Below are 24753 nucleotides of genomic sequence, written 5' to 3' on the forward strand. Positions count from 1 at the left end.
AGTGAGTGGAGATGTAATCCAGACCTGTGAGCATCATAATGAGAGTTATCATGAATTCCTCCACGTTGGGTCAGGCTGCATGTTGACTGCAGGGCGCCACCTGCTGGATGACTCTGCGCACACGCACGTCTGACTGTAAACACAGCTTTTTGGAAACAATTCTGACAGTCATAGGTTCGTAACCTTGAGAAAACTATTAATTAAAAACAGCTTCCGGTATGCCTTATGTTCGCTTCGAGATCCGAGCGCCAGACTCCATTCAAAAATCTACATATTTATATATTTCGAGGTTATTTAACTCATATTACGTTCATTATTAAAATGACATTTACTGAGTATGTATGTACAGTCAAGTGCAAGAATCTTCGGCCTTATTCTCACATTTATACAAGTAATTATTATAATAAAAACAGCGATGGATTAAACAAATCTAGACGTACACGAGCAAAACTTCTTACAGTTACAGCCTGCCACATGTAAAAAGTGATGTGTTTATTTACCTCTAATCTGCCCGTATTCAACCAGACAACCTCACACGCATAATGCATGAAGCCGTCATTCTCCACAATAACACTTTTGTCCACATTTTTCACATTTAATCTCCTTTTTGTACAGTTCGTCGTTAGCTCCTGTGCAGCATGCTAACGCACGTTTCCTCGTGTTTGGTTGTCGCAGCCCTGACAAACACAACAACGCCACAACAAAACGACAGGAATCCACCCTCATACAGCGGATGGACACTGTGGAGGCTGTTTCAGGGACAGTCACCGAGCAAAAAGCCCCGAGAAGAAGGGAAAATTGAATGTTCACTCACCAAAACAGTGCCAGTGTCTGCAGCCTGCTCTCAGTACTGACTGATGGAGCGTCCATGTTTTACCGTAATATAGGTAGAAAACGGTCACTACACTTTCTGGTAGGGCGCATATAACAATTACCAAAGTGGAGGACTGACAAGAGTTAAACTTTGTGTGTGTGTGTGTGTGTGTGTGTGTGTGTGTGTGTGTGTGTGTGTGTGTGTGTGTGTGTGTGTGTGTGTGTGTGTGTGTGTGTGTGTGTGTGTGTGTGTGTGTGTGCGTGCTTCTGGGACTGTATCTCCATGTATCTTCTACATTGCATCAAATCCTGTTCAGGGTTGCAGGCGGCTAAAGCCAATCCCAGATAATATGGAGGAGGGCAGGATGCGCCCTGGACAGGTCACCAGTCCATCACAGAGCAAACATAGTGAGACAGACAGCCACACACACTCACATTCACCCCTTGGAGAAATTGAGAACTCCACTGTTTGTGGATGATGTCCTTCTGGTGGCGTCACATGAGGGCCTCCAGCGTTTATTTAAACAGTTCACTGCTGAATGTGAAGCAGTTGGGATGCAGATGCACCTCCAAATCTAAGTCAATAGTCCTCTCATGGAAAAGGATGGCATGCCCTCTACAGATAGGGCACTCCTTCACTCCTTTCCCAGGTGGAGGAGTTAAAGCATCTTGGGGTCGGTCTACATCCCCACCCTATGGTCATGAACTTTGGGTCACGGCCAAAAGAATGCCAACACCGATATAAGTAGCTGAAATGATTTTTCTCCACAGGATGGTGGGTCGCTCAATCTTCATGACAGAGTGAGGAGCTCAGCCATCTGGGAGAGACTCAAAGTGGGCCGCTACTCTTCTACATTGAGAAGATGGATGGATGGATGGATGGATGGATAAGCAGAATAGAAAAGAAGAACTTCATTAATCCCACAAGAGCAATTCTTTATAAACAACAACAACAACAACAACAACAACAACAACAACAACAATAATAATAATAATAATAATAATAATATCAAAGAAGACATTTTATCAAGATAACATTTGAAAGACATGAACCAAGCAGGCTCGCCTCCCGTTGCGCCGCTACCACAGTCAATTCGGTAAGCCGTGGAGGCCCCTCCCCTCTCCTCCCCTCCAGTCCCCTCACCGGCTCGGAGCCTCCATGGACGGTGAGCAGCAGCTCTCGGCTCTCCATCATCATCTGCAGGAAAATGCGAGCGGGGAGCGGTAAGAAAATGTCAACTGGGACCGCCGCGCCTCCGCCGCAGACATGAGCGGAGTCCCGCCCGCCTCCTCCAGCCGCAACAAGTCGCCCTCAACATGCGGATCCACTGCAAAGTAGTTGTGATCGCCGTGTGCCTCGGACTTTTCCTACTTTTCTACTTTTTGGGGGGCAACGCCGCGGACGATCCGCTGCTGCGAGAAGTTGGAGGGGAGCGGCAGAGCCAGCAGCAGCGGGAGGAGAAGGAGGGGGAGAAGAAGGAGAAGGAGAAGGAGTTGGACGCCAAGTCTCCTCCGTCGTCCCCCGTGCTCGGGCGCGATGTTGCCGCGAAGTTTGCCCGGAAATCGCACGCCGGAGTCGGCGTGCGCGCGGCGGAGTCGCCGAGGGGGCGAAAAGAAGCGAAGGCGATCATCAACAGAGGGGGCAATGCAAAGAGGTGAGGGGAGTTTGATTCTGGCTTTTTTTCCCCCTCAGCACTTCGTCCATATGTTCTCTAAAAAAGAAAGAAATCTACCTCTCATCTGTCATTTCAAGTTAAAGTGGAGAGTCTGAGTCAGAGGTAACCCCCTCCATCAAACTACCCAAGGACGACGGCTTCGCCCTGCACTGAAGCCTGGCTACATGTTATCTGTTATTCTATTATTTGTTTTCCCTCTTTCATTTGTTGCAATAATCACAGCGCCGACGCTTGAAACGTGAACCACACAAGCGTGACTAATGTGACGGAGTGGAGATGCTGTCAGAGCCTGCAGACGGATGGTCGAATCCCCCTACAGAGATTTAAAAACCCTTACCTGACCTCCAACATCTCCATCCTTTGACCTGTTCCTTCCCACCCCCCCAGCCCGGGCCCGGCCTCTCGGTGCCCACAGAGGGTAAAGGTCACCTTGAATCATGTCAATTGCGAGTAAATGAGCGAATCACAGTCGTAGAATTAGATCCAGAGCCTCATTCCTGCAGCTGCTATTCCTGTCCGAGGCGGAACATATTCCTCATTTCGGGCCCTGTTTTTTTTTTTTTTTTCCTTCTGGCGTTGCCGTTAATGGCCACTTGCGGGCCTGTTTTTTTTTTTCTGTATTCTGCTCTGGAGCCAGACTGGAGCTCAGGGACGCTGGTTCAGAGATAAGAACCATCAAGGCGTCGCGTCGAGAAAAGGACCTTTGCGTCCTCGAAGAAACGGCGCTCCTCGGGAGTGTGCTCAGCACTGATAAGGGAGATGAGGTTGAAGGGGTCACCGGTGGCTGCTTTGGGAAAGAAAGAAAAAAAAAAACAACATGAACATGGAAAAAGCTCAACGTTAGCTGCCGCTATTAGAGGATGCACACTGAGCTGCTGGCCTTTAAAACACTTCCTTTTGGCTAATTGCATGAACGGAGATGAATGGACCCGAGGGTAATAGGGAGTACCTAAGAGGTTGCAGACTTCTTTAATTATTTTTTTTAAACTGCAAAATGTGTCACTGCTGAACCTCCTTACCAATGATACTCCAACTGTAGTGGTGTTGCTCTATAAGACACTCCTAAAACATCAAATACTAAAAGTGTGACGCATAAAACATGAATGCAAGCAGGATGCAAGATTGTGCAGTCCTCATTAATCCGTGTTTTATTTCCAGTAGACCTGCAACTATATATCAATGGTTGGGAATGAGACATTTTAACGTCTCATGTTTGCTCATTTTGGATCCGACGGCCACCAAATCACAGACAAGTTGGGTAAAGAAGCAACAGGAGACCAAAAAAAAAAAAAGCTGCAACCATTATTGAAACCAGTCGGGTTAACTGAAGAAGTATTAAAAAGATAAAAAGCATCTTATCCCAGTTCACATGACAATGTTCTCAAGTGAAAACCGAAGACTTTCGTTGTGTGTCTGGTGCTCGAAGCCACTGAAAACAACTTTTGAACATTTCTCCCAAACTATAACTTTTTGAAAACACTCTTACTCCCATCGCCATGGAAATGGGAGAAATGCAACATTCTCCCTTATTGCATCCCAGTAAAATATTAGCATATATCAATGTAGTGTGATAAAAATGTTTTTTGTTTGTTTTTTTTTAATTAATAATCTGGTGTGATTGCATGCATCAAAAGTGTTGATTTCAGGCTCAGGCAAAAATATCGAGATATATATAGTATATCATGATGTGGCCTAAGAATATCAAGATATTAAACAAAAGGCCAGCCCTAGTTTATAGCGTATTGTTTCTCTGCACGCATGTGTGTGGTGGGTTCATTGCAAAAACAAGCAACAGTGCCAACCTGTGGTCTTGGCATGCTAACGGAGTCATTTTCAGCATTTCTGTCATTTTCTGTGTAAAGAGACGCACGCCTGAAAGTAAAATGCAAAAAACACTGTGTTTTCACTTTGTCATGGGAACGGGTCGGAGTTTTTACCGTTTTTCACCAGTTTGCATTTCTAAACGCTTGTGAAAAATGTCCACAACTAAAAATTGCAAAGATCTTGGAAAAGCCAAACATCTTTTCTGCATTGTGCCATCAAACAATGGAAAGAATCTAGAATGCGGAGGCATCTCGGCACTGAAGGTTGATGTTTCATTGGTTAGAGACATTGAAAAAGGCAGGATTCTGTAGAGGAACACAGTACTTGGGCTCAAGGACACTTTTAGAAATCTATTTCCAGATAATATTTATCATTATGCATCGCCCACTCTTCTTGTAATGCTTTTGGGTACGCTGTGGAAGTGGAGGAAAGGTTGGAGAGGAGCATAGGTCCATTCTTGTCTGGTGAAGGACTGTAGCTGTTCGACAGTTTGTTGGCTTTTTTGAAAGAGGTTTTGTTGACGATGCCCAGAATGTTTTCTATGCGTGAAAGAAATGTCTTTTAATAGGAGCAGATGTCCTGAAACCTCAGCATTGATGAAGCCTTTCCAGATGTAAAAACTGCCCTTCCCATAGGCGCCTCATAGCATCAGAGAAGTACAGATGGTTCTTCTCCTTTTGACTCTTCAGGATGCACTGTTCATGCTTGACAAAAAGTCCTTTTGATTCAGAGGCGACATCAACCCCTCTCTACCGTGTCCAATATTTGTGAGCAAATCGCATGCAATGGGGTTTTTTGTTTTTTTTACCACAGAATCAGATTCCAGTGTTGGCCATTGGTCTTGTCCTTTTGCTTCCAGGGATTTTTCCAGTAATACTTGCCAAAGCATCATGTCTCGTGCTTTTGTGGTGGCACCATTTGATATTTTCAGGCTTCAGAAGTCGTACATTCGTTGGAACAAAGCACAGAAATACTGTCAAATGATATGAAGCCCATATAAGTCCATTCATGCTTTATCGTTTGATGATCACGAAAGAATATTTTTTACTCAATTTTTCTCAGTTTTGGTAGGAGCAAAAAGAGCTGAAATCTCAGTAATAAGCACAACATGAATGGAGTGTGGAAGCATGAAGGAGTTTTTAAATTTGTAACTGTGTATGAAAAGGGGATTTCTGGCTATCCAATGTTGATCCCTGAACCTCCTGTCCTTGGAGCTGAAATTTTTTAACAAGCATCTTTCTCACTTTTGTCAGTTGTTAAATCTGTGGATTAAAACTCAAGGCATTGATAGAAAACAGGAGGCTTGACTGTTCTAATCCTAAAAGAGGAAAATCTGACTCTGATGTGAATCTTCTCTTGGTTATCTCTTCATTTAGCTTGACGCACGCTTGTCTTTTCTTCTCTCTCTGTTTTCCATATCCGTTGTTTTCACCCACCATTTGTCTGTAAATCGGCGCGCTGGGCAGATTTCCTGAGTTGTCTGCTTAATAGACAAACATCCCTGTATTTTTTCCGAATCGTATCATTTCCTCTCGACACATCACACTCCTTCCTGTGGCCAAAAATACAGAGAGAAGCACTCCAGCTGCTCACGCCCACCCCCACCACCACCCCCCCACGCCACAGACCCCAGGAACACAGTTCTCCCAGAGCCTTGTCATATCAGTTACAACACCCAAGACATTTGCTCCTTCGACCGTCGTCAGATTGTTGCTTGACACAGTCGCAACACAGATTTAGATGTTACTCACTCTCTGAAAAATTGCGCTGGTCAGTTTTTAATTTACAATATTGTTCAATTTGATCATGAAGATAATTAACTGCAGACGTACCCAACACAAAACTATGATTTGCGCTCAACGGGTGTTTTACCTGTGGCTGCGAGATGAGATTACTGTTGATACTTTATGTTGGGACAAATCCCCTGCCCTGTGGCTTTAGATACACAGCCTCGCTCGTGGTAAAGGAGTCATTCTCTATTAGCCCGGCGTGGTCACACAGGATGCTCGTGTGAGCAGTGGAGGAGTTATGGCTGCCTGCTAGTTTGGCTAACTTGCTTCGGAATTACTGGCGAGTGACTCATTGAGGGTGTCGAGGCAGAAAGAGATTGGGGAAAGTTGGGCTGGATGAGGTCCCACATTTCTCAGGAGGAGGGATTTGAAAGTCTGCACTTGGAAAGAGATGAGTCATGAATGAAAAATGGCCAGATATCCCTCTGAAAACCGATAAATCTTTTTAATAGTTAGTGATTGAAAGCAGCATTCATTTCACAGTATGGCAATTAACCAAGCTGAAGAGCCAAAAGAAACTGAGATTAGCATTTAGGATGTTCATCACGATGCATTTGTAGTCCCACAATTTGATATAAATCAGCAGTTTTGGCAAGGGCTCCAGTGACATGATCGTTCAGGGTATCCTCACTGGGGGAAACTTTGGAGCCTCAGTCCTAATAACTCCATTTGGTTGGAACTTTCTAATCCCTACTCCTGGCTAAGTGCTCTTTAGCTCTCTTAGGGGGCCGCTTGCATGACGTAGGGTACGATGAGTAGTCGAGTCGTATGAGCATACGCGATGTTTAAATTCCAATATAAATGGGAGGCCAGCTAGTTGATACAAAACGAGCGATGACATCGGGAGGGAGTTAGAAACTTCAGTCCTTCAGAGCAACCGTCGGTCGGACCCTTTCTGATCGTCTTAATCTCTTGAGGAAGAACTGATGCGAGTACTAAGCAGTCGCTGCCCACCGCCTTTAAGCTGTTCATACGTTCAAGTCCAAGACTGTCTCGGCTTTTACTCAGAGGTAGTTTAGGCACCATTTACCTGTTGGTTCAAGTGTTAATTGAGTTTTTGTTTCTGAAAAGTTTCGCTTTGTATTGAGCCACCAGTGAGCGCTGTTGTTTGTTTTTTTAATGAAACCACGTGTCTGTGTAGAAAACAATCCATTATAAACATGAACGAGCACACAGACATCGATGAGGACAGACTATGAAGTCGGATTGTTATTACAATAACTGTCAACTATAAAACTACCAATTTCCAGGAGAATATGGACTGGTACTCATGACACCATGGAGGCATCAACTTATGCATGTGCAGAAGAAGTATTTGCTACGGCCATAGTGTGCTTGTGCAGTAGCAGTATTTCAAAAAAGTCGCATTTTTCCAATTTCCATGAAGTCAGAGTCTCTTCAAAAAGTTCTACTTTAGGAGCAGTTTTCAAAAGTTGCGTTTCCAGTGACTCCAAGCACTGTTGTCCTGTAAAAGACACTAAATGCAGTGAAAGTTTTCCGTTTGCTCTCAAGAATGTAAATGGGGCCTTTGGGTGGAGTAGAAACTTTAGACCTCAGGGTGACCTTTGGGTGGAGCTTTTTTAGTCTGCACTCTGAACTGCGTGTTTTTGTTTTTTATCCACCCATCAGTGGGTAGTCCAACTGTCATTTTTAAATCCCCATGTAAACAGTAAGCCAGCAAGCTGCAACAAGTGAAGCATCAAGAATTATATGGCAACAGAATTCAGGCTTTTAAACTTTTACTCGGGAATGATTCTGATGGGGATGCAACCAAAGAAAGAAAGAAAATGCATAGTTCTGTTAGTTGTAGAGTGCAGAAGTGAAAACCTAGTAAAGATACCGAGCAACCATTAGTAGTGCGATTGTAGTCCCAAACAAAAACCAAAAAGGGCAAAACACTCCAGAAGACTGACTCTCCTCAAGAAACCTCCTTAAATGGTACAAATGAAATATTGCAACATCTTCACTGATAAATTGAGCAATGCACTTCCAAGAGCTAAACTGATGGGAATGAGATGGATACCAAACCACAGCTGTTCCCCTGCCAAAGCCTTCCCAGTAGAACACACACTTGTAAATAATAGGCTCCACGTTAATTATAGATGGTGCAACTGTAATTACTTGGTTCACGTAGTGTAATCACCTGAAGGTAATTGTTTGTCAAACAGAATAACCAAATACACTTTCTCGTAAATTACTATTTGACATGTTTTGACTCATGAGGTTTTTTTTGTTGTCGTGCGACTCTCTAAACAAGGGTATTTCATTAGTGTTAGTCCGCAAGTCTTTGGCAAACAAAGAAAAGCACTGAACGGCTTTTGGCCCGTCAGCCACACAGATTGACGATTGCATGACCAACAGTGCCTCAGAACTGAAAACGGTCATCTGGCTGTGGTTCCCGTCAACAATTTGACTGCAGTCAGAAGAAACGACGTCTCTGCCTCGTGTTCCAGCAACTTGTTGAATAAAGTGCGAGACGAGAATCCCGCTTGTCAGTGTGACAAAGTGTTTCTGTCGTCGAGGCTCAGATTCCAAATGTTATCTTTGTTCTAATGACCAGACTGTGCATCGACACTTCACCATCACCTGCACACGTTGGGTTTAACGGCTGACTTTGATACCCACGACTTCAACGCCACCGCGAGCATGTCGGGTACAAGGCCGACCCAGTCGCTCTCTGATTAATTGAATGCCTTTAAGGTGTCCTTTGGTGTGGCTCTTCTTCCAGTGCTTTCGCACCATGTGCGCGTTTTCTCTTTGACGCTATCTTGAAAGGTACCGCTTCATTCCACCAACCTTGCATGATTTGAAAGGGTTGTCTGTGGTGCTTTGTAGACAGAGGGCTCCTCTTCTGCACACTATGCAGCCAGTAATGAATTCAATCCTTTTGTACCTCCTCTCTGCTTTCTGACTGCTTCCAGATGTGTAGGGAACAGTGCCACGACACAAATCATGGCGCGTGCAGAATACGCTTAATACAACAAAGACTTTTTCTTTTTTTCTTTTTTTTTTTAGCTATGTTTTTCTCATTTTTTGCAGAAGGTAGTCATTTTCTCAACCTAGTGTAATGTGGTTATGGATATGGATACAACTTTTTTTTTTTTTTGCGGTAAAATAAGGAATGCGGGTTCGGAGCAGCAGCCTTTGAAGCGTGGCGGACAGATTTCTCAGCACCTTCTCGTCGCTCCTAATCCGCTCTTCATCATTGTCCCTCAGCCATGCAGAAAACGAACTGTCACGCTTGGAGACTGCCCTGCAACACACCTGTCAAATTTCACCCTTCTCTCTTCCCCAACCCTTTTTTTTTATTATTATTATCTATTCTTCACTTCCTGTAGACTCTGAGGAAATTCATGCCTTTTAGTAAAATCATTTGCCTTCCTCTGGTTCGCCTCCCCCCCCCCCCCAAAAAAAAGAGCGAAACAAAAGATTCCCTGTTCTTTTTGTGTGCAGCTCTTTTCCCCCCTACGGCTACAACAACATTTATGTTGAACGTGTTATTACAGCCACTGCCGTGTGTGTGTGTGTGTGTGTGTGTGTGTGTGTGTGTGTGTGTGTGTGTGTGTGTGTGTGTGTGTGTGTGTGTGTGTGTGTGTGTGTGTGTGTGTGTGTGTGTGTGTGTGTGTGTGTGTGTGTGTGTGTGTGTGTGTGTGTGTGTGTGTGTGTGTGTGTGTGTGTGTGTGTGTGTGTGTGTGTGTGTGTGTGTGTGTTGGCCTTTGCTTCAGGCTTCCTCAGTGTGCAAATGTTTCCCTATCATAGTCGTAGTGGGACACGCTCTGGACTACTGAGTGGATTTTAACTCGACGGCAGGAATGGCTCTGCAGAAACTCCATTTTTTTTTTCTTCCTCTTTTCTCTCTTTTTTTTTTTACGTCAGATAAAGGCCCTCCTTGCCTTTGAGCATGGAAGAACAAAGTCCAGTGGGAACTGAGTTTCAGATGAAAAGACATGGCTGTGTGTGTTTGTGTGTGTGTGTATGTGTGTGGCACTCTGCATGGGTTGTGTTGAAAAGCATACAAAAGCACAGGATGTCAGGTCTTTGAGAAAAAGAATCTTTTGACTTTGTAGCGCCGCTGTTTGACAGGAGGACGATGTGCCTTTATCTCGTTTTTTTCCTCTTGTCCCGATTTCCCAAAATGATGTCTCTCAGCGCTGCTGACATATTGATGAACTGACGAGCCATTATCTACGAGCAAGGTCACGCTGGCAGGTGGAGACAAAGCTCACACAGGGCGAACGCATTAGGTAGTGGCAAAGGAAGGAAAAAGACACATTATCCAAATCTGTAGGGCTGGGCGATAAAACAATCTTTGAAACACGGCATCTTTTGATTTGTACACTGGATAACAGCAAAAAAAACTAAACAAAAGTTCGTATGTCTGTCTCATATCGCCTCCTTGATGGATTCACAAGCTTTCTGTTTTGAGCAGTCGTGACAGACGGTGGCAGCACTGGCAGGAAAGATGAGTGAAAATGGTTGGTACGCTAATTTTAAAAATGGATCATCATTGCAGCTATTCCTTGTTATGATTAAGAAAATGAATCTGGCAGACCAAACATAAATGGTAAATGGGCTTCACTTATATAGCGTCTTGTATTTTTAGTTTTCTGTCCTTGACAAACTGTTATTTCAGTGCGGAACATGTACTTAAAGTATTTCACTGTATCGTTGCAGTGTGTGATGAATAAAGGAGTTGACTTGACGACTGAAATAGAAAGAACAGAAGTGCACATGGGACAAACGTGCGTTAGGAATGTCAGTTTTACTATTTCCATTCCAGAAGACGTCGTCTGTCTGTTGCTTGCGCTTCCTCCAGCATAAACGCCTGTATCGACGACTGTCAGTCCTTTGCGTGTCACCACTGGTGGATGTTCATTCCTGTGTGTTGCCGTCTTTTCCAGTAAATCGCGCGGCAATGCGGCCCGACCTTTGACCAGGCGTTCCCGGGTGGAGGAGGTCATGCACCTGGCCGTGGTGGCCTGCGGGAGCCGCCTGGAAGAGACCCTCACCATGATTAAATCCGCGATCCTGTTCAGCCTGAAGAAGATCAAGTTCCACATTTTTGCCGAGGACCCCTTGGCGCCACAATTCGAAGAAAAAGTGAGCCGTCTTTACTGTGCCGATGCCCCCCCCCCCCCCCCCCCCAAAAAAAAGTGTATATTTGCAGCGGGGGGAGTCTCCTCAGACGGGCTTTCATTCCTGCTTGTCAGGCTTCTGTGAATTGTGATTTAATGCAGCATGTGTTAAACACTCCTCCTCTCTTTGTAATAGATGACATCAAGATCAGAGCGGTTTTACCTCGGCCTCTCTGGCCGGCTCCAGCACAGCCGTGTAACCCCCCCCCCCCTTTTATCTCAAGGCCGGCCCGTGATATATCACCGAGACGCGCAGCGTTTGCTCCAGCGCTGCGTATCACTTCAAAGTCACCTTCACTGAGGCGTGACTTTGATTCGCCCCGCTGATACTGGAGCGCAGTCTGTTAATGCAGCTTCAATTAATGCACCTGAAGAGTCGCGTCTTGCTCCAAAACGTCGCGAGCCCGCCGTTCGTGCGCGGCGAATCGTTGCCACGTGTCGACGTCTCCCTTTCTGGAAGATGGCAAGTCGTGATATTCCAGGGCTCCGCACATGTGGCACATATGCTACGTTCCGAGCTACGCAAGTGTTCAGAAAGTTTTAGCGTTCTTTTGATCTGTGGTCTTTGGGCACCACAAACACCAGAAAAGGCCCGAGGCTCTCTGCAACTCTTCAAAGACGAAGACAAGTTGAAGGACTGATTAAAAAAGAAACTGGGTTCAGCAGTTTATGTAGACAAGCTTAAGCATCTTTAATACTTTCCTTTGTTTGGGAGCAAGGGTGGATTATTGTCCATCGACTCATGCATGCCCCCCCCCCCCCCCCCCCCCCACCTCCCCACCCGTTTACACAGAGAGGGAGTCTGAGCATTTTCAAAAAGTTTCAGTTGCTCTGAGCGCTGTTGTCGTCACACATCAGTCCGCGGGGGTGAATCGGCAGCTCAGCCTTTTACTGTGTTGATCCACATTGTGTCACAAGCTGTCGCTGTATTTCCAGCTGCACCAGTTGCCCCGCTCCATCACGGCCAGGCTCCAGTACAGCATCTACCCCATCTCCTTCTCCGTGGGCAACGCCGACGAGTGGAAGAAGCTCTTCAAGCCCTGCGCCGCTCAGAGACTCTTCCTCCCCGTAAGGCCGTCCATAGCTCACCTCTTGTGTTCATGTCGTGAAGCAGCGTTGCGCAAAAGCACTTTAATCCATAAATTATTTGATCACATTGTTTTCCGATGTTTGTTATGTTTTCATGCTTAATTACTCAGACTGTTAGTAATGATTTTGGTGTGGTTAGCATAGCAAATCTCCACAGGCCTGATCTGGTAATTCAATCTGTCTGAGCCCGTTATTGATTTCTTCTCTGTTTAAGAAACAGCCTCATCACTTACCATGTAATGAACATATTGCTGGTCGAAGAGATCCATACTTGTTTTGGTTTGGTTTTTTTTGTCTGGCTGGAAGCTAATCAATATAGACACTCAATAGTCACTTCATCAGGAACACCTCCTGCACACCTGCGTTCAATTACCGCCACAGTGATTAATTGATGCAATTCCCACACTCAGCTGGTGTTGCGCTCAAACCCGTCAGCCTGGCTGGAGCGCACTGGAGGTCAACTCATTATAAGCGTCGGGCATGTTCGCTACAGAGCTCGGACTGCTGGATGTATGCAGTTCCCTCTAATCATATGCCTTTCAAATTCTGTTATGCATGGCAATTATGACAGTCATTAACACTTTGCAATGAGCATAAATTGAGATAATGAGGATTTCTTTGATGTGTTTTAATTCATTCAGCCTGGCAAAGTGGAGACGTGTGCACAGTGTAGTGCAGTTAGCCAAGGCCCGGTTGACACGGCGAGGTGGTCAAGCGAAAGCTCGCCTTGCTTTTCGGTTTTTGTTTGTTTATTTATTTAGATTTATTCCATCCATCCAGCCATCTTCTATCCCGCTTATCCTGTTCAGGGTCGCAAGGCCACTAGAGCCGGTCTATGGGCAAGATACACCCTAAAAATCTACCAAATGTACCAAAGTTTTTGGGTTTTTTTTTTGAAAACATGAGACATATGTCTACTGTATCAGTCCACACATTATTTGCTTCTTCCATCATTTAGGGACTTGTATTTTTTTTTAGTTTTGCAGTCATATTGTTGCATAGTATAGTCCCTATTCTCCTCGGACTTCGTAGTTTTATAGTTGAGTCACTCATAATAGCAATGCAAACTTGGTCGTCTGTCCATACCAATGTCTGCGTCCCCACCACTGTTGATATAGCCTTTTCTTCTCTGTCGTCTTTTTGTGTCGTTTCATTACAAAAACAACAAACGGCACCAGCTAGTGGTCCACCATGGGAACGACATAGTTTTCAGCGTTCCTTTTATTTTTTTCGTTTAAGAGAGCGAAACTTCTCTGAAACGAAAAGCCCAAAACATCGTAGCCGAAGCTTCTGGCAGGAACTAGATAATGTGTCGGGAGCTCGACACCTCCCAGCACACCGGCTCCTCCGTCACTCCTCCGTCACACTGACATTTAAAAGTCATTGGATGCAAATGTGAAAGAAAGTCAATATCTAAGTGCCACTAATTGAAGTCACCTACTGAACAATTCTTTGTGTGAGCGTCACATTTTGTAATGACATGCAGGCGGGTGAAAAATTAACTGTTTGACACGGCCATTGTCTGTATTTCTTATATTGACGGCAGTGATCTTGGACAAGGTGGCAAGCCTGACGAGGATTAGCATTTCATTTTAAATGCCATATACAATTCAAAATTAAATGTTAAGATTTTTGGAAAATATAGACATAAACACAATGCATTAGTTTTAAAAGCTGTGTCCTTTTAATGAATTGAATTATTTAATCTATGTTATTGTTTCTCTAACTTTTGAAAGTGTGTACCACCTGTGGACACGTTGCGCCGTCGGATTACCACCGCCATGCTCAACTTGAACATACTGGTTTTCTTCCATTCACACATACAGACGAGGTGCTTCCAGAGCCATCAGCCTTCATTTTCTTATCTATAATATAATCTAAATTGAAACTTTTAGTTGTTAAAGATTGAGAATGTGACATAAATGAAAGAAAGATTTTAATTATGTAACATTGCTGGGGTTTTTTTTTAAGTTTTGTACTATTTTGGTGAAAATCAATACGTTTTTATCGCTTCCACTTTTTAAATAATATTTATCACCACGAGAGAGGGTTTGAGAAACACTGGTGTCATGTGTAACAGACAGGGCTTTTAGGCAAATGACTAAAATGCAGAGAAAATGGCTAAAGTGGGAAGTGACAAACACTATTGTTAATGTTCGTAGCATATTGTTAATGTTCATAGCATATTGTTCTCTGTATGCATGTTTGAGTGTGTGGTTTCATTACAAAAATGACCAACAGCACCCACCAGTGGCCCAGCACTCTAACTACATTGTTTTAAGAGTTTCTCCTGTTTCCGCGTAAACGGACATTGATTTCAAAACGTTGACGTGGAAACGCGAAACTTATTTTGAAACTTTGAAACATTGTTGTGTCAACAGGGGATTAGTTACTGCTAAGGTGAGACGCCTGACTTTAATTTCCTCCCTCAGTGATTTCTTCCTCGAGGGAATAGTTGAGTATATAATGAAAACAGCTGGTTTCATAACAATGTTGTTGGATCGATAAACCTAATGTTGTTTGAGGGTGACTGTAAACTTCGACTGCAGAAAAGTAATAGTTCAAGTACTTCGTTAGACTTTTTCGTCCCTACATTGACCCCGAACCTTTCTCTGTCTGACCCCGCAGAACATAATTCAACTTTTGGAGGTGCACAGTGTGACTGAGAGTGTTACATAATGCACTTCTTCCTGCACTTGTCATAGTTTTAACTTTCCCTGGCCACCTGACATCCAGTTGAAGCCTCTTTGATGAGAACAAACCCAATCTTCTCTCTATGCTCTGTAATTTTTCTGCCATACTTGGACAGGATGATTCTTCTGGATATTATAGTCTCATCCTGGCATCGTCTTATGGATGGTGGAAACCAGCAGTTTATTCTGGTGGATGGATGGTGTCAGTCATATAGTTTGGGATGCTGCTCTACAGGCCACCTCTAACTCCATACGGACTTCTTTTTTATTTATCTTTGTTTTGTTTTGTTTTTTACCAGATAATAAGCCCTGCTGTGCAGGAATATACATCACTGACTGGCCGAGCTGCGTTATGTAATTGTCTGGCAGAAACTGACTTTCAGCATCCGTTTGAAATAAAAAATCCTTCAGTTTATTTGTTTTTTTTAACGTTAATCCAACCAAGCCAGGTAAATTCTTCAAATCTTCAACAATCTTGCTTTATAAAAGGAACGTAAATGTTGCGTTCCCGCTAAATTGTCGCATAAACCGCTTCTAATTTCCACGCAACGTGTTGAGTGGTCAGCCGGTGCTGCATAAAGCCACCACATCACACTCCTCGTGAGCCAGACAGACACACAAAAGCAACATTATCTTCCTCAATACAGCTGCTTCCTTATCAAACCTTCGCACGTGAGCGCATCCTTTTTTTTTGTGTGCGACGTGAATCGTGTGCCGACGGCTGGATCTTCTGCTCCTCAGGTCATCCTGAAGGACGTGGACTCGTTGCTGTACGTGGACACGGACGTCCTGTTCCTGCGGCCCATGGACGATATCTGGAGCCTCTTGAAGTCCTTTAACCGGACGCAGCTGGCCGCGATGGCGCCGGAGCACGAGGTGCCCAAGATCGGCTGGTACAGCCGCTTCGCGCGCCACCCTTTCTACGGAGTGACGGGGGTCAACTCCGGGGTGATGCTGATGAATCTCACCAGGATCCGCAGCACGCTGTTCAAGGTAAGACGCGTCGGTCCGGCCCTGATCAGGAGAGAGCTAAAAAAAAAACAACAACAAGCCAGCGTTTCCCCTGTTTTGCATTCTGAAGGGCTCGTTTCTTTGAGCTCCAGTCGCAGGCTGAGTGCTTTGAGTGGGCTGTGATTGAAGCTTTCCAGATTACCACGCTTGCATCCCACTTTTCTGCCCTCAGAACTCAATTTAGTCGCTTTAATGCTGGCAACAGATTGCAAAAAGGACCCGGAATATAAATGTGCTGCTCCTTTTGATGATGTGTTTGTGTGTGTGTGTGTGATTTTTTTTTTTTTTTTTACCCCCCCTTCCCGTGTTTGAAAAGCTGCTTGTGTTGATGTGGGTATTTCAGAACAGTATGATCCCCAGCGGCCTTTCGTGGGAGGATCTGCTCCATCCACTGTACCAGAAGTACAAGAACCACATCACCTGGGGGGATCAGGACCTCCTCAACATTATCTTCCACTACAATCCCGGTACGCTGCTTCTCTGTGAAATACACACCATTCAGCTCGTATTCCCACACCGTTGATAAGCCAGCTTGCACCATGAATCTCGCTGGGTAAACACACGGGGGGGGCCGAGGCTGCAGGCGGCAGCAGATCGACTTCCAGCTGCGGCGGACAGATGTGGGCATTAGGCGTTCAGAGCCATCGGCGGAGCTGGCGTCGCCGGTGTTTACTCGACAGAGCGTCTGTCTGCTGCGCTGAAGCTCTGAGCTCTCTGCTGTCACAGGAAGAACATTTGAATTTAGGCCCTTTTTTTTACACAAGAACAGTCTTCTGGAAATGTTGTGTCGCCGGGGTAAGACATGCAGCAGTTTGATAACGATCGCTGTGCAAACGGGACTTGAGAGGAAAGCCTGTGTGACGAGGGAAGTTTTCAGAAACATTTCCCTCTGGAAGCCGGTTTCAGGGGCTCGGAGCGCCGTTATCTTGTAAACAAACAAGGGCAGAAATTCAACCACAGCCCGAGTGCATCAGCTTTGATCTGTTTTCTAAACTGCAGTGCTCTGTGCGTTCTGCCACCGTTCTGTCAGGAACCAACTTTCACTTCTAGCAGCGGTTTGAGCTGTTGGGTCGGACCGCACCGGTTACCCATGATGCCAACACAGTTATGGAGAATGTCCGACACGATTTGATCCTTGTCACACTCTCTCAGATCCTCACGCATTTTCTTATCATTATTCATTTTCGTGTGCATATTCACGTCTTGCGGCTTCATTCTCAAGCGGCAAGTCCCCGTTTACACAACATTTCCAGTCAAAATGCAGGAAGTTTGCATTTTCATTTCAGAATAGTTTACATAATTTAACATGACGTTTTGAAGACGATGTCCGTTCACACAGAAATGGCAGAAACAGAGCATTTTCAAAAAGTTGTTTCCAGCGGCTTCGAATATCCAAAACGCTCTGAAAGGTTTCCTCGTCATGTAAACGGCGCCCAAGCCAATATCAGTTTAAGTCTGCACAAACTACAAATCGGGACAGTGTAAAATAAAGGACCTTTGATGTTTGGCATCAGGCAGGCTGATAAGAACAGAGACACACACTGGAATGTATCTGTGCATGGAAGAGGAACATTTGTTTTTATTTAACAGGGCCACGCAAAGTGCTTTTTTTCCCCCCCAACAATTGTGAACTTTATGAAAAATAACACAGGCATAGATGAACCATAAGCCCCGGAAACGGCAGCTTGGGTCCTCTATGGGACCATATGTAGCGCTGAGTGTTGGCCATGTCGGTATTTTTCATTCCCTGAACCCCTTTTTTATTGAGGCAGACTATTACAGACCAATAATTAGAGATACTCACAACTCGGTTCTTGTCAAACTTCAGTATTTCTGCATCTAGCACATCAATCCTGAAGGACAAACTGTTCACTTGCTGTCTAATAGAGCAGGTTTATAAAGAAGTAAATATGTAATCGTCACATAATTAAATCGGGCTAAATTTAAGAGGCAATATGTGAAACATACGTGACAGTGAAATATAGGGTGTAGTATAGGATGAAATATTTCCTGGCAGCAGTGACTGGAAATATGTGTTCAGCCTCTTCCTGCAGTTCTCTGGGAACTTAATGAAGTTACTGCATGTTCAGTTTGGACTCTGGGGACAGAAAGCAGACCTGCTCTCGTTGAGGCTTTATAATTTAGCAGAAGATCAGAAAACTAAAATCTGGAAACTGCAATGTTTTAAAGTCCATTGTTTCAGTGACAAGAGGCTGGCGCAAAGGCAGGAGGAGACCGCTTTCTTAAACAACGATGCTCCAACCCAGCGTGTCTTTTCAGGGTTTTATTAGTTTGCCGTTCTGCCAAGTCTCGGGGAGAGTTGACAGAAGTGCTCAAAGAAAAACAATAAACATGGTGGAGTTATTCAAAGTGAGGGGAGAGGGAGGTTGGAACAGCCAGAGTTGTACACATACAAAGCACTAAGATTTCCAATGAAAATGATGGCAGATGTGGTGTGACACAAAAGCTGGTTAAAACACTCACTTTACATACTGAAAAAGAACCACATTCTTGTATGTTGACTTAATATCGTGCAGCACTATTTCTTTCACAGCAAATCCGATCCAAGACCTCAGAACTGCACCGAACCCGATCGGCTGCTGTCGTCGTTTTCAAGTGAAAATGGAAAACTTCTCTTGCATTTTGGGAGTCCGTTTACACAAAGACAGTACAACTTGGAGACACTGAAAATACAATATTTCAAAAAACACTCCAACCTTGTGAAATCGTGTTGGTGGGGGTGGGGGACTGCGACCCCGTCTCCGTAGAAATGCAGGGAAAACGCAACTCTGTCTTTATGTAAATACTGGAAAAGAGGAAAAGACCACTTTACTGAAACGTTGCGACTGTAGGAAATAATTCTTCTGCACAATAACAACAATGTTTGCCTCCAGAGTGTCATGACTCCCAGTCCACACGAATGTCTGTCCATACGAATATCCACGTACTCCCACTGTTATTGTTTATAGCGTGTTCTTCACTCTGCACGTGTGTAGTTTAATTACAAAAACGACCAATAGCACCCACTAGTGGTCCAACATGAAAACAAGTGTTTTTCAATGCAAAAACAATTGGTCTCGCTTGAAACCTCGTCGCGTAAACGGGATGTTTGGAGAGTCTGATCCGTCCTCTGCTGCGCCAATAAATCCCACCAGCTGCGCGTTTAATCGTTGTTTAAGGAACGTCGTGTTCTCATGCAAATAACGGAGAGAGGGCATGTGGTCACATCTACACGGCTAACCAGGATGATCTGATTTATCGCTGCAATGATAAGTGATCCTGAACAGCGGCCCGTTGTATCAACAGATTGTGCATTTCTCTGCAGTCTGAGAGTGACCGCGGAGGAGGGTGTTGGATGAATGCTTTTTTTGTTGGAGTTGCAACATTCATGTCCTCATTTGACCTTGTGATCTGTAAATAAGGCGTCACCCTCCTGAAATGTTTTCATACTTTTGCTTAACAGATGCAACCGGACGCATTTGAAGAATCACTTTGAACTATTTAAGCCGCAATCCTCCCTCTTGTCGTCATAGCAACGACAGCTGAGGTGTGAAAGGGCCACGTTTTGGCAGAATGGATTACTAATATTATGTCCTTGCGTGTCCTTCCAGAGTGTCTCTTCATCTTCCCCTGCCAGTGGAACTACCGGCCGGACCACTGCATGTACGGGAGCAACTGCAAGGCGGCCGAGGAGGAGGGCGTGTCCATTCTCCACGGCAACCGGGGGGTGTACCACGACGACAAGCAGCCGGCGTTCAAAGTGGTCTACGACGCAATACGAGACGTGAGTCTTTCCGGGTTTGGTTTGGAGCCCCGCTGTGGCGGGGCTGGAGCGGAGCGCCCTCTGTTGAAACACAACAGGTTGAGAACTTTCAGTCACTTTCAGTCACAATTTCAGTCACAATTGTACCACAAAAAACTGGACAATAACATTCATCATATGATTGATGGATGATCAAGTCCCTCTGAGGAACTGCGGATTCACGATGAAATCGGGTTGTTTGTGGTCTAAGAACACTAGTAAAAACCAATTAAAACCTGTTATTTTAGTGGGATTTGTTAGTTGTTGGTGCACTTTAAAATGATGGATTGTAAGTCATATTCATGGTACTTTTTGGTAAATGACATACTCATTTGTTGGATTATAGAACTCGGTCATGTTGAGGCAATTTTTATTAGGGTAACAAAGCACATCTTCAGTCTTTTCTTTTGGGGGGGGGGGGGGGGGGTCAGTTTTCTACCACTCCTGCTGCCCTGCTATTCCAGCAGGTGACACTCAACTCCCAAGTCCCAGAATATGGACTGGGAGTCAATGACACGTTGTTGTTATTGTGCATCTACTTGCACATGTGCACAAAATCTGTTTCACAAAGGTTTGACTTTGTGAGACATTTTCAAAAGTTGGACCATAGTTGTGTAAACGAGCTCCTAAACCACGATGAAAGTTTTCCATTTTCACTTGAAAACAGTCTAAACGGGGCCCGAGACGTATTTTCCCTCCTTGAAAGTAGGAACTTTCTCACTTTCCAGTTCTTTCTGAACGCACTGTAAGTTTTCTCCATGTTTTCAGTCCATTCAAGAGATGGAAGAAGAAGAAGAAGAAGCGGCGGCCTCGGGATGATATTTCCCTGTCTCTTTAACGGCTCCCAGCGGCTCAGAGAAAGAGCATCTCTGCCTGTTTACTGTGTCATGCAAATTCTCTCCTCTTTGCTGGCATTAAACAATCTGGGTCAGTTTTTAAATTTAGAATTTGTTTTCCTGCACCAGCTGAGTCGGTTCCCTCTGCTCCGCCGAGATAAGCCTCTTAAAGACGGAGCCGGGTCGTAATTTATGATTAATAGCGAGCCCCGCCCCGCCCCCTCTGGCAGAATTTGTAAATGACGTTGAGCGAGCGATATGTTACATTAGGAAAAAAAGAGAGAGAGAAATAATGACGAGACGTCTCTGTTTCCACAGTTTCCCTTTGAGGACAACATGTTCCAGTCGCTCTTCTACCCCATCCAGACCAAGTTCCTGGACACGGTCAACACGCTGTGCGGACGCATTCCCCAAGTCTTCCTCAAGCAGGTGGAGAAGACGATGAGGAAGATGTTTGAGGAGAAAGTGGTGCATCACGTCAGGCCGCACAAGTAAAGTGAGGAGGGAGGAAGAGGACTCTTTTTCTGGAGTAAAGATGTAGAAAACAAACCGAACGCTGACCACACAAGGTTTCGACCGGTCGCCATCTTTATTCCTGCATCTCCTGATGCTGATTTTTTTTTTTTTTTTTTTTTTTTTTAAGGAGAGGGAAAAACTGTGAGAATGTTGAAAAACGGCAATAAAAGACTGAGTTATTGCTTCTTTTCCATCAACATTCATGAAACTATGCCGTCATCTCAAGTGTCCAAACTTTTTACTTCTCTGGAATAATTTTTTTTCCTCACACAGGTAACTCGGGAAAACTACTTGAAACAGTAGATCCACAAACCACTCCTCTAAAATCGTGAATGTTTTACCGTGTAATGTGAGCCTGTGTGAATGAAAAGACTTTGTGGTTTATTCCGCAGCTGCCAAAAGAAACCACTGACAGTATTGTTAAATACAACACAGCAGTAAAAGAAAAGAAAAGAAAACGCTACATGTTGAGTATCGAATGTGAAAATGCACTTTGAGAATAATATTAGGACTGGATTTTATTTGTACACATGTAAAAATGCAAAACTTTCTGACTGAATCAAAACCAAAAGTGCTCGCAGTTAGAAAAGAGAATCATATCACAAGTGATTATGTGCCATATAGATCTTCATGTCTGCCATGTTTACTATTGAAATGGAGTGAATGTTAAAGAAATCAGTCCCTCCAGCATTTTTCTGTGGTTTTTACAGCAAAAAGAAAAAAACCTTGTAAGAAAATGGCGTTGTAGTGATGAGCACTGTTGTGTCATTGAAAGAACATCCTTGGTTTGACTTGCTTCCTTCACATCATCCGAAGATGCATTGATGCTCTATCCTGATATATATCATAGTATCATACCATGAGTATCTACATTTGTTCAGTATTGGTAGGAACCTGAGGTTAAGACTCTGTTTACGTGACCTCCCCTTAGTGTGTTGCAGCTCAGTGAGACCGGAGGTCATGTGGAAAAGTTTTGCTTTCACAAAAATGTTTGGAAATCGAAATCCGTTTACACGGAAACGACAGACGCATAACGAAATATGGTTGGCATGTACGTCCAATGTTGTTGTCCGTCTACTCGCACATGGGCAGAAGAACTATTTACTACGGCCGTGGTACGCAGTAGCAGCGTTTCAGAAAAGTTTGAGGTTTTTATTTGTTTTTTTAAGTTGGGCTTTCAGTGACTCCCAGCACCGTTGTCATGGAAACAGACACCCAAAACCCAATGAAAGCTTTCCATTTTCACTTGAAAATATATAAACTGGGCTTTATAGCAACACTGCAGTCTGTTCACTAACGTGAAAACTAAATAAACCACAATGTCAGAAAAATCTGATGTCTAGCTCATAATGGTGAAATAACACACATTGTGAGTCTGTCAAAGAAGTATTATCCACAGTAACTATGTGAGTGCTTCAATGATGACACGGCACATTACCAAACAAAAAAGTGGAACATTTCCAGATTATTGGAGGCCATGTGACTGCAGGGCGACTCACAAGCTTCATTCTCTGGAAACAAAAACACAACACATTTAATGACAGTGGAGACGAAGCATGCCGTCTGGCAGTGTTGATGCAATGTGAAAAAACAAACAAACAGGAAAATGCATAAATTGCAAGTAAATGACATTGACGTTTTGTGGAATTGGCATCAATCACCGGTGGAGATCTCCTGGAGGGACTGAGGTGTGTATGTGTGTGTGCGTGTGTGTGTGTTTTATTGTGAACACTTTCAGCATTACTCTGTAATGATCTACATGTATCGAATCCTTCAACCTGGAAACTGAACACGTCAGTTTCTAAATAAAGCAATGCAATATACTGAGTCTGCTTCTCCCCACTGCACACACAATCTACGCTCAACTGATGTTGGTATACCTGTTTAGCCACATGTTAAATGAAATATCTCGTTAACCAATCACAACAGAAACTCGACGTATTCTGGACTGGTCAGAATGGTATATAAGTCGTTTTGAATCTGGTGAGAGTTCCAGTAGGATTTTCAGTGAGAACCATCTCAAGGATTAGTAAATATACTAACATTGGTTAGTAAGCGAGAAATAAACATCCACTAACCTATGTTGATGGCATGTGTGAGAGGGAATGGAATGAGAACATGCAAATTTGACCCTGCTGATGTGACAATGCTTCAAGGGGAAGTGCATCATTTTTACATTTTTTCTCATTTTGCGTTTACACAGCAACGTTGAAAACGATGTCCATTTTCGTGGGGAAACGGCAGAAAATCTGAAAATGATGGAGTGAGCATGTGAGCATGAGCCTTTTTATGTTTTACATGTTACATGTTTCTGTGTTCACCTGTCAACCTGCCTCATGCGCAAGTACTCTGTTCACCCACTCGGGGGGGGGGGGGGGGGGGGGGGCTTGGGTAAGGTGAGGAGCAAATAAATCCTCCAGGTGATTGAGGCCTAATTTAACATTAATTTGATGTTTGTTGGAAAATTGGAATTTAGGAACTCAGTATTGGGCTGAGTTGAACAAAGATGATCGGCATCCACTATGCGACTGCTGAAAACTGAATGCCAATAAATGGATTGACCATACCTGTATCCATGGACAAACGATGCAGTCGACCTTGATCGTTGTTGCTATGTACACGCATTCTAAACCAAGTTGCCCGTCCTCAGCAGAGCAGCACTTTAAATAGGTTAAAGTGCTGCTACAGTTTGTATGCTCTTGGATACGGCCATCTTGAATTGCAGCTTGTATAAAGCATTCATTAGGAGACACACGTGTAAGAAGACGTAGCCAACCACCAGGAAGTACAACCTCAATGAAAATGCACATTTATTAAAAAATAGTAACAAGCAAGTGAATATTGAAATTGTAACACGAGAAAAACAGACATACCTGATGTCGTAAGTAGAGACATCTTGGTGTTGATCTGCACGGCAGATTGATCAGCAGCAGGTTTGTCATCAAGGTTTGCATGACACTCGTGATTTGGATGTTTTTGGCGCCAGTGACTGATTTCCAACAGATGTGCAACATTTGCATTACAGCTATGAAAGACAAAACATGTTCACGAGAGTGCCGCCACCAATCAGTTGGAGCTCATCAAAGAAGCTGCTGCATGCCAAAGGCCAAGTTCCAATTTCCTTCTCGTTTCCAGAAACTAAAAAGAAAGCGCCTTGACACATTGCAACCACTCTCACCTAATTTCAAGTGACGCAACCTGCGTCTCACTGCAAATAATTTCAGATATCTTGGAAAGTCCTCCCCTTAGTGTGTTGCAGCTCAGTGAGACCGGAGGTCATGTGGAACTTTGATGAGCCGCTGCTATAAAAAGACGTCACTGACTGACACACCTTGCAGCTAAAAATAGAATCCCATGGTTCTGCGGATCAACAGACAATGGAAGACTGGAGAAGCATTGCGGCGTGTAAATGGTCTCAATTACCTTTCTACCACATTCAGCTGTCACAGATCATAATTGGCTTTGAATCACATGACAGCACGAATACATCCTGACTTATTGCTGCAATTGAAGCTGCAGGTCAGAATGTAATCTCAACACATTATTGTCCTAGACCATGTTCAATTCA

The 24753-nt window shown here is 44.1% G+C and overlaps 1 protein-coding gene across 1 annotated transcript; it reads left to right on the forward strand.

Annotated features, from left to right (window-relative positions):
* The first annotated feature begins 1978 nt into the window (after nucleotides 1-1978).
* On the forward strand, nucleotides 1979-23006 carry gxylt2 (glucoside xylosyltransferase 2). Its single transcript, XM_080495479.1, has 7 exons — nucleotides 1979-2468; nucleotides 11005-11203; nucleotides 12175-12306; nucleotides 15762-16013; nucleotides 16375-16498; nucleotides 19643-19815; nucleotides 20988-23006. The coding sequence occupies exons 1-7, from the start codon at nucleotides 2131-2133 to the stop codon at nucleotides 21162-21164; spliced, it is 1395 nt and encodes a 464-aa protein (XP_080351605.1). The 5' UTR covers nucleotides 1979-2130; the 3' UTR covers nucleotides 21165-23006.
* The last annotated feature ends 1747 nt before the right edge of the window (nucleotides 23007-24753 follow it).

The sequence above is a fragment of the Blennius ocellaris genome (genome assembly GCF_963422515.1).
Source record: "Blennius ocellaris genome assembly, chromosome: 4".
Lineage (NCBI taxonomy): Eukaryota > Metazoa > Chordata > Actinopteri > Blenniiformes > Blenniidae > Blennius > Blennius ocellaris.

What these genes read in the sequence shown, in the direction of transcription:
- gxylt2 (XM_080495479.1), top strand. Translation starts at nt 2,131, where the DNA reads ATGCGGATCCACTGCAAAGTAGTTGTGATCGCCGTGTGCCTCGGACTT. An exon ending in CTCAGAGACTCTTCCTCCCC is followed by an intron (nt 12,307 to 15,761) that starts GTAAGGCCGTCC and finishes TCTGCTCCTCAG; the next exon opens with GTCATCCTGAAGGACGTGGA. An exon ending in TATCTTCCACTACAATCCCG is followed by an intron (nt 16,499 to 19,642) that starts GTACGCTGCTTC and finishes GTGTCCTTCCAG; the next exon opens with AGTGTCTCTTCATCTTCCCC.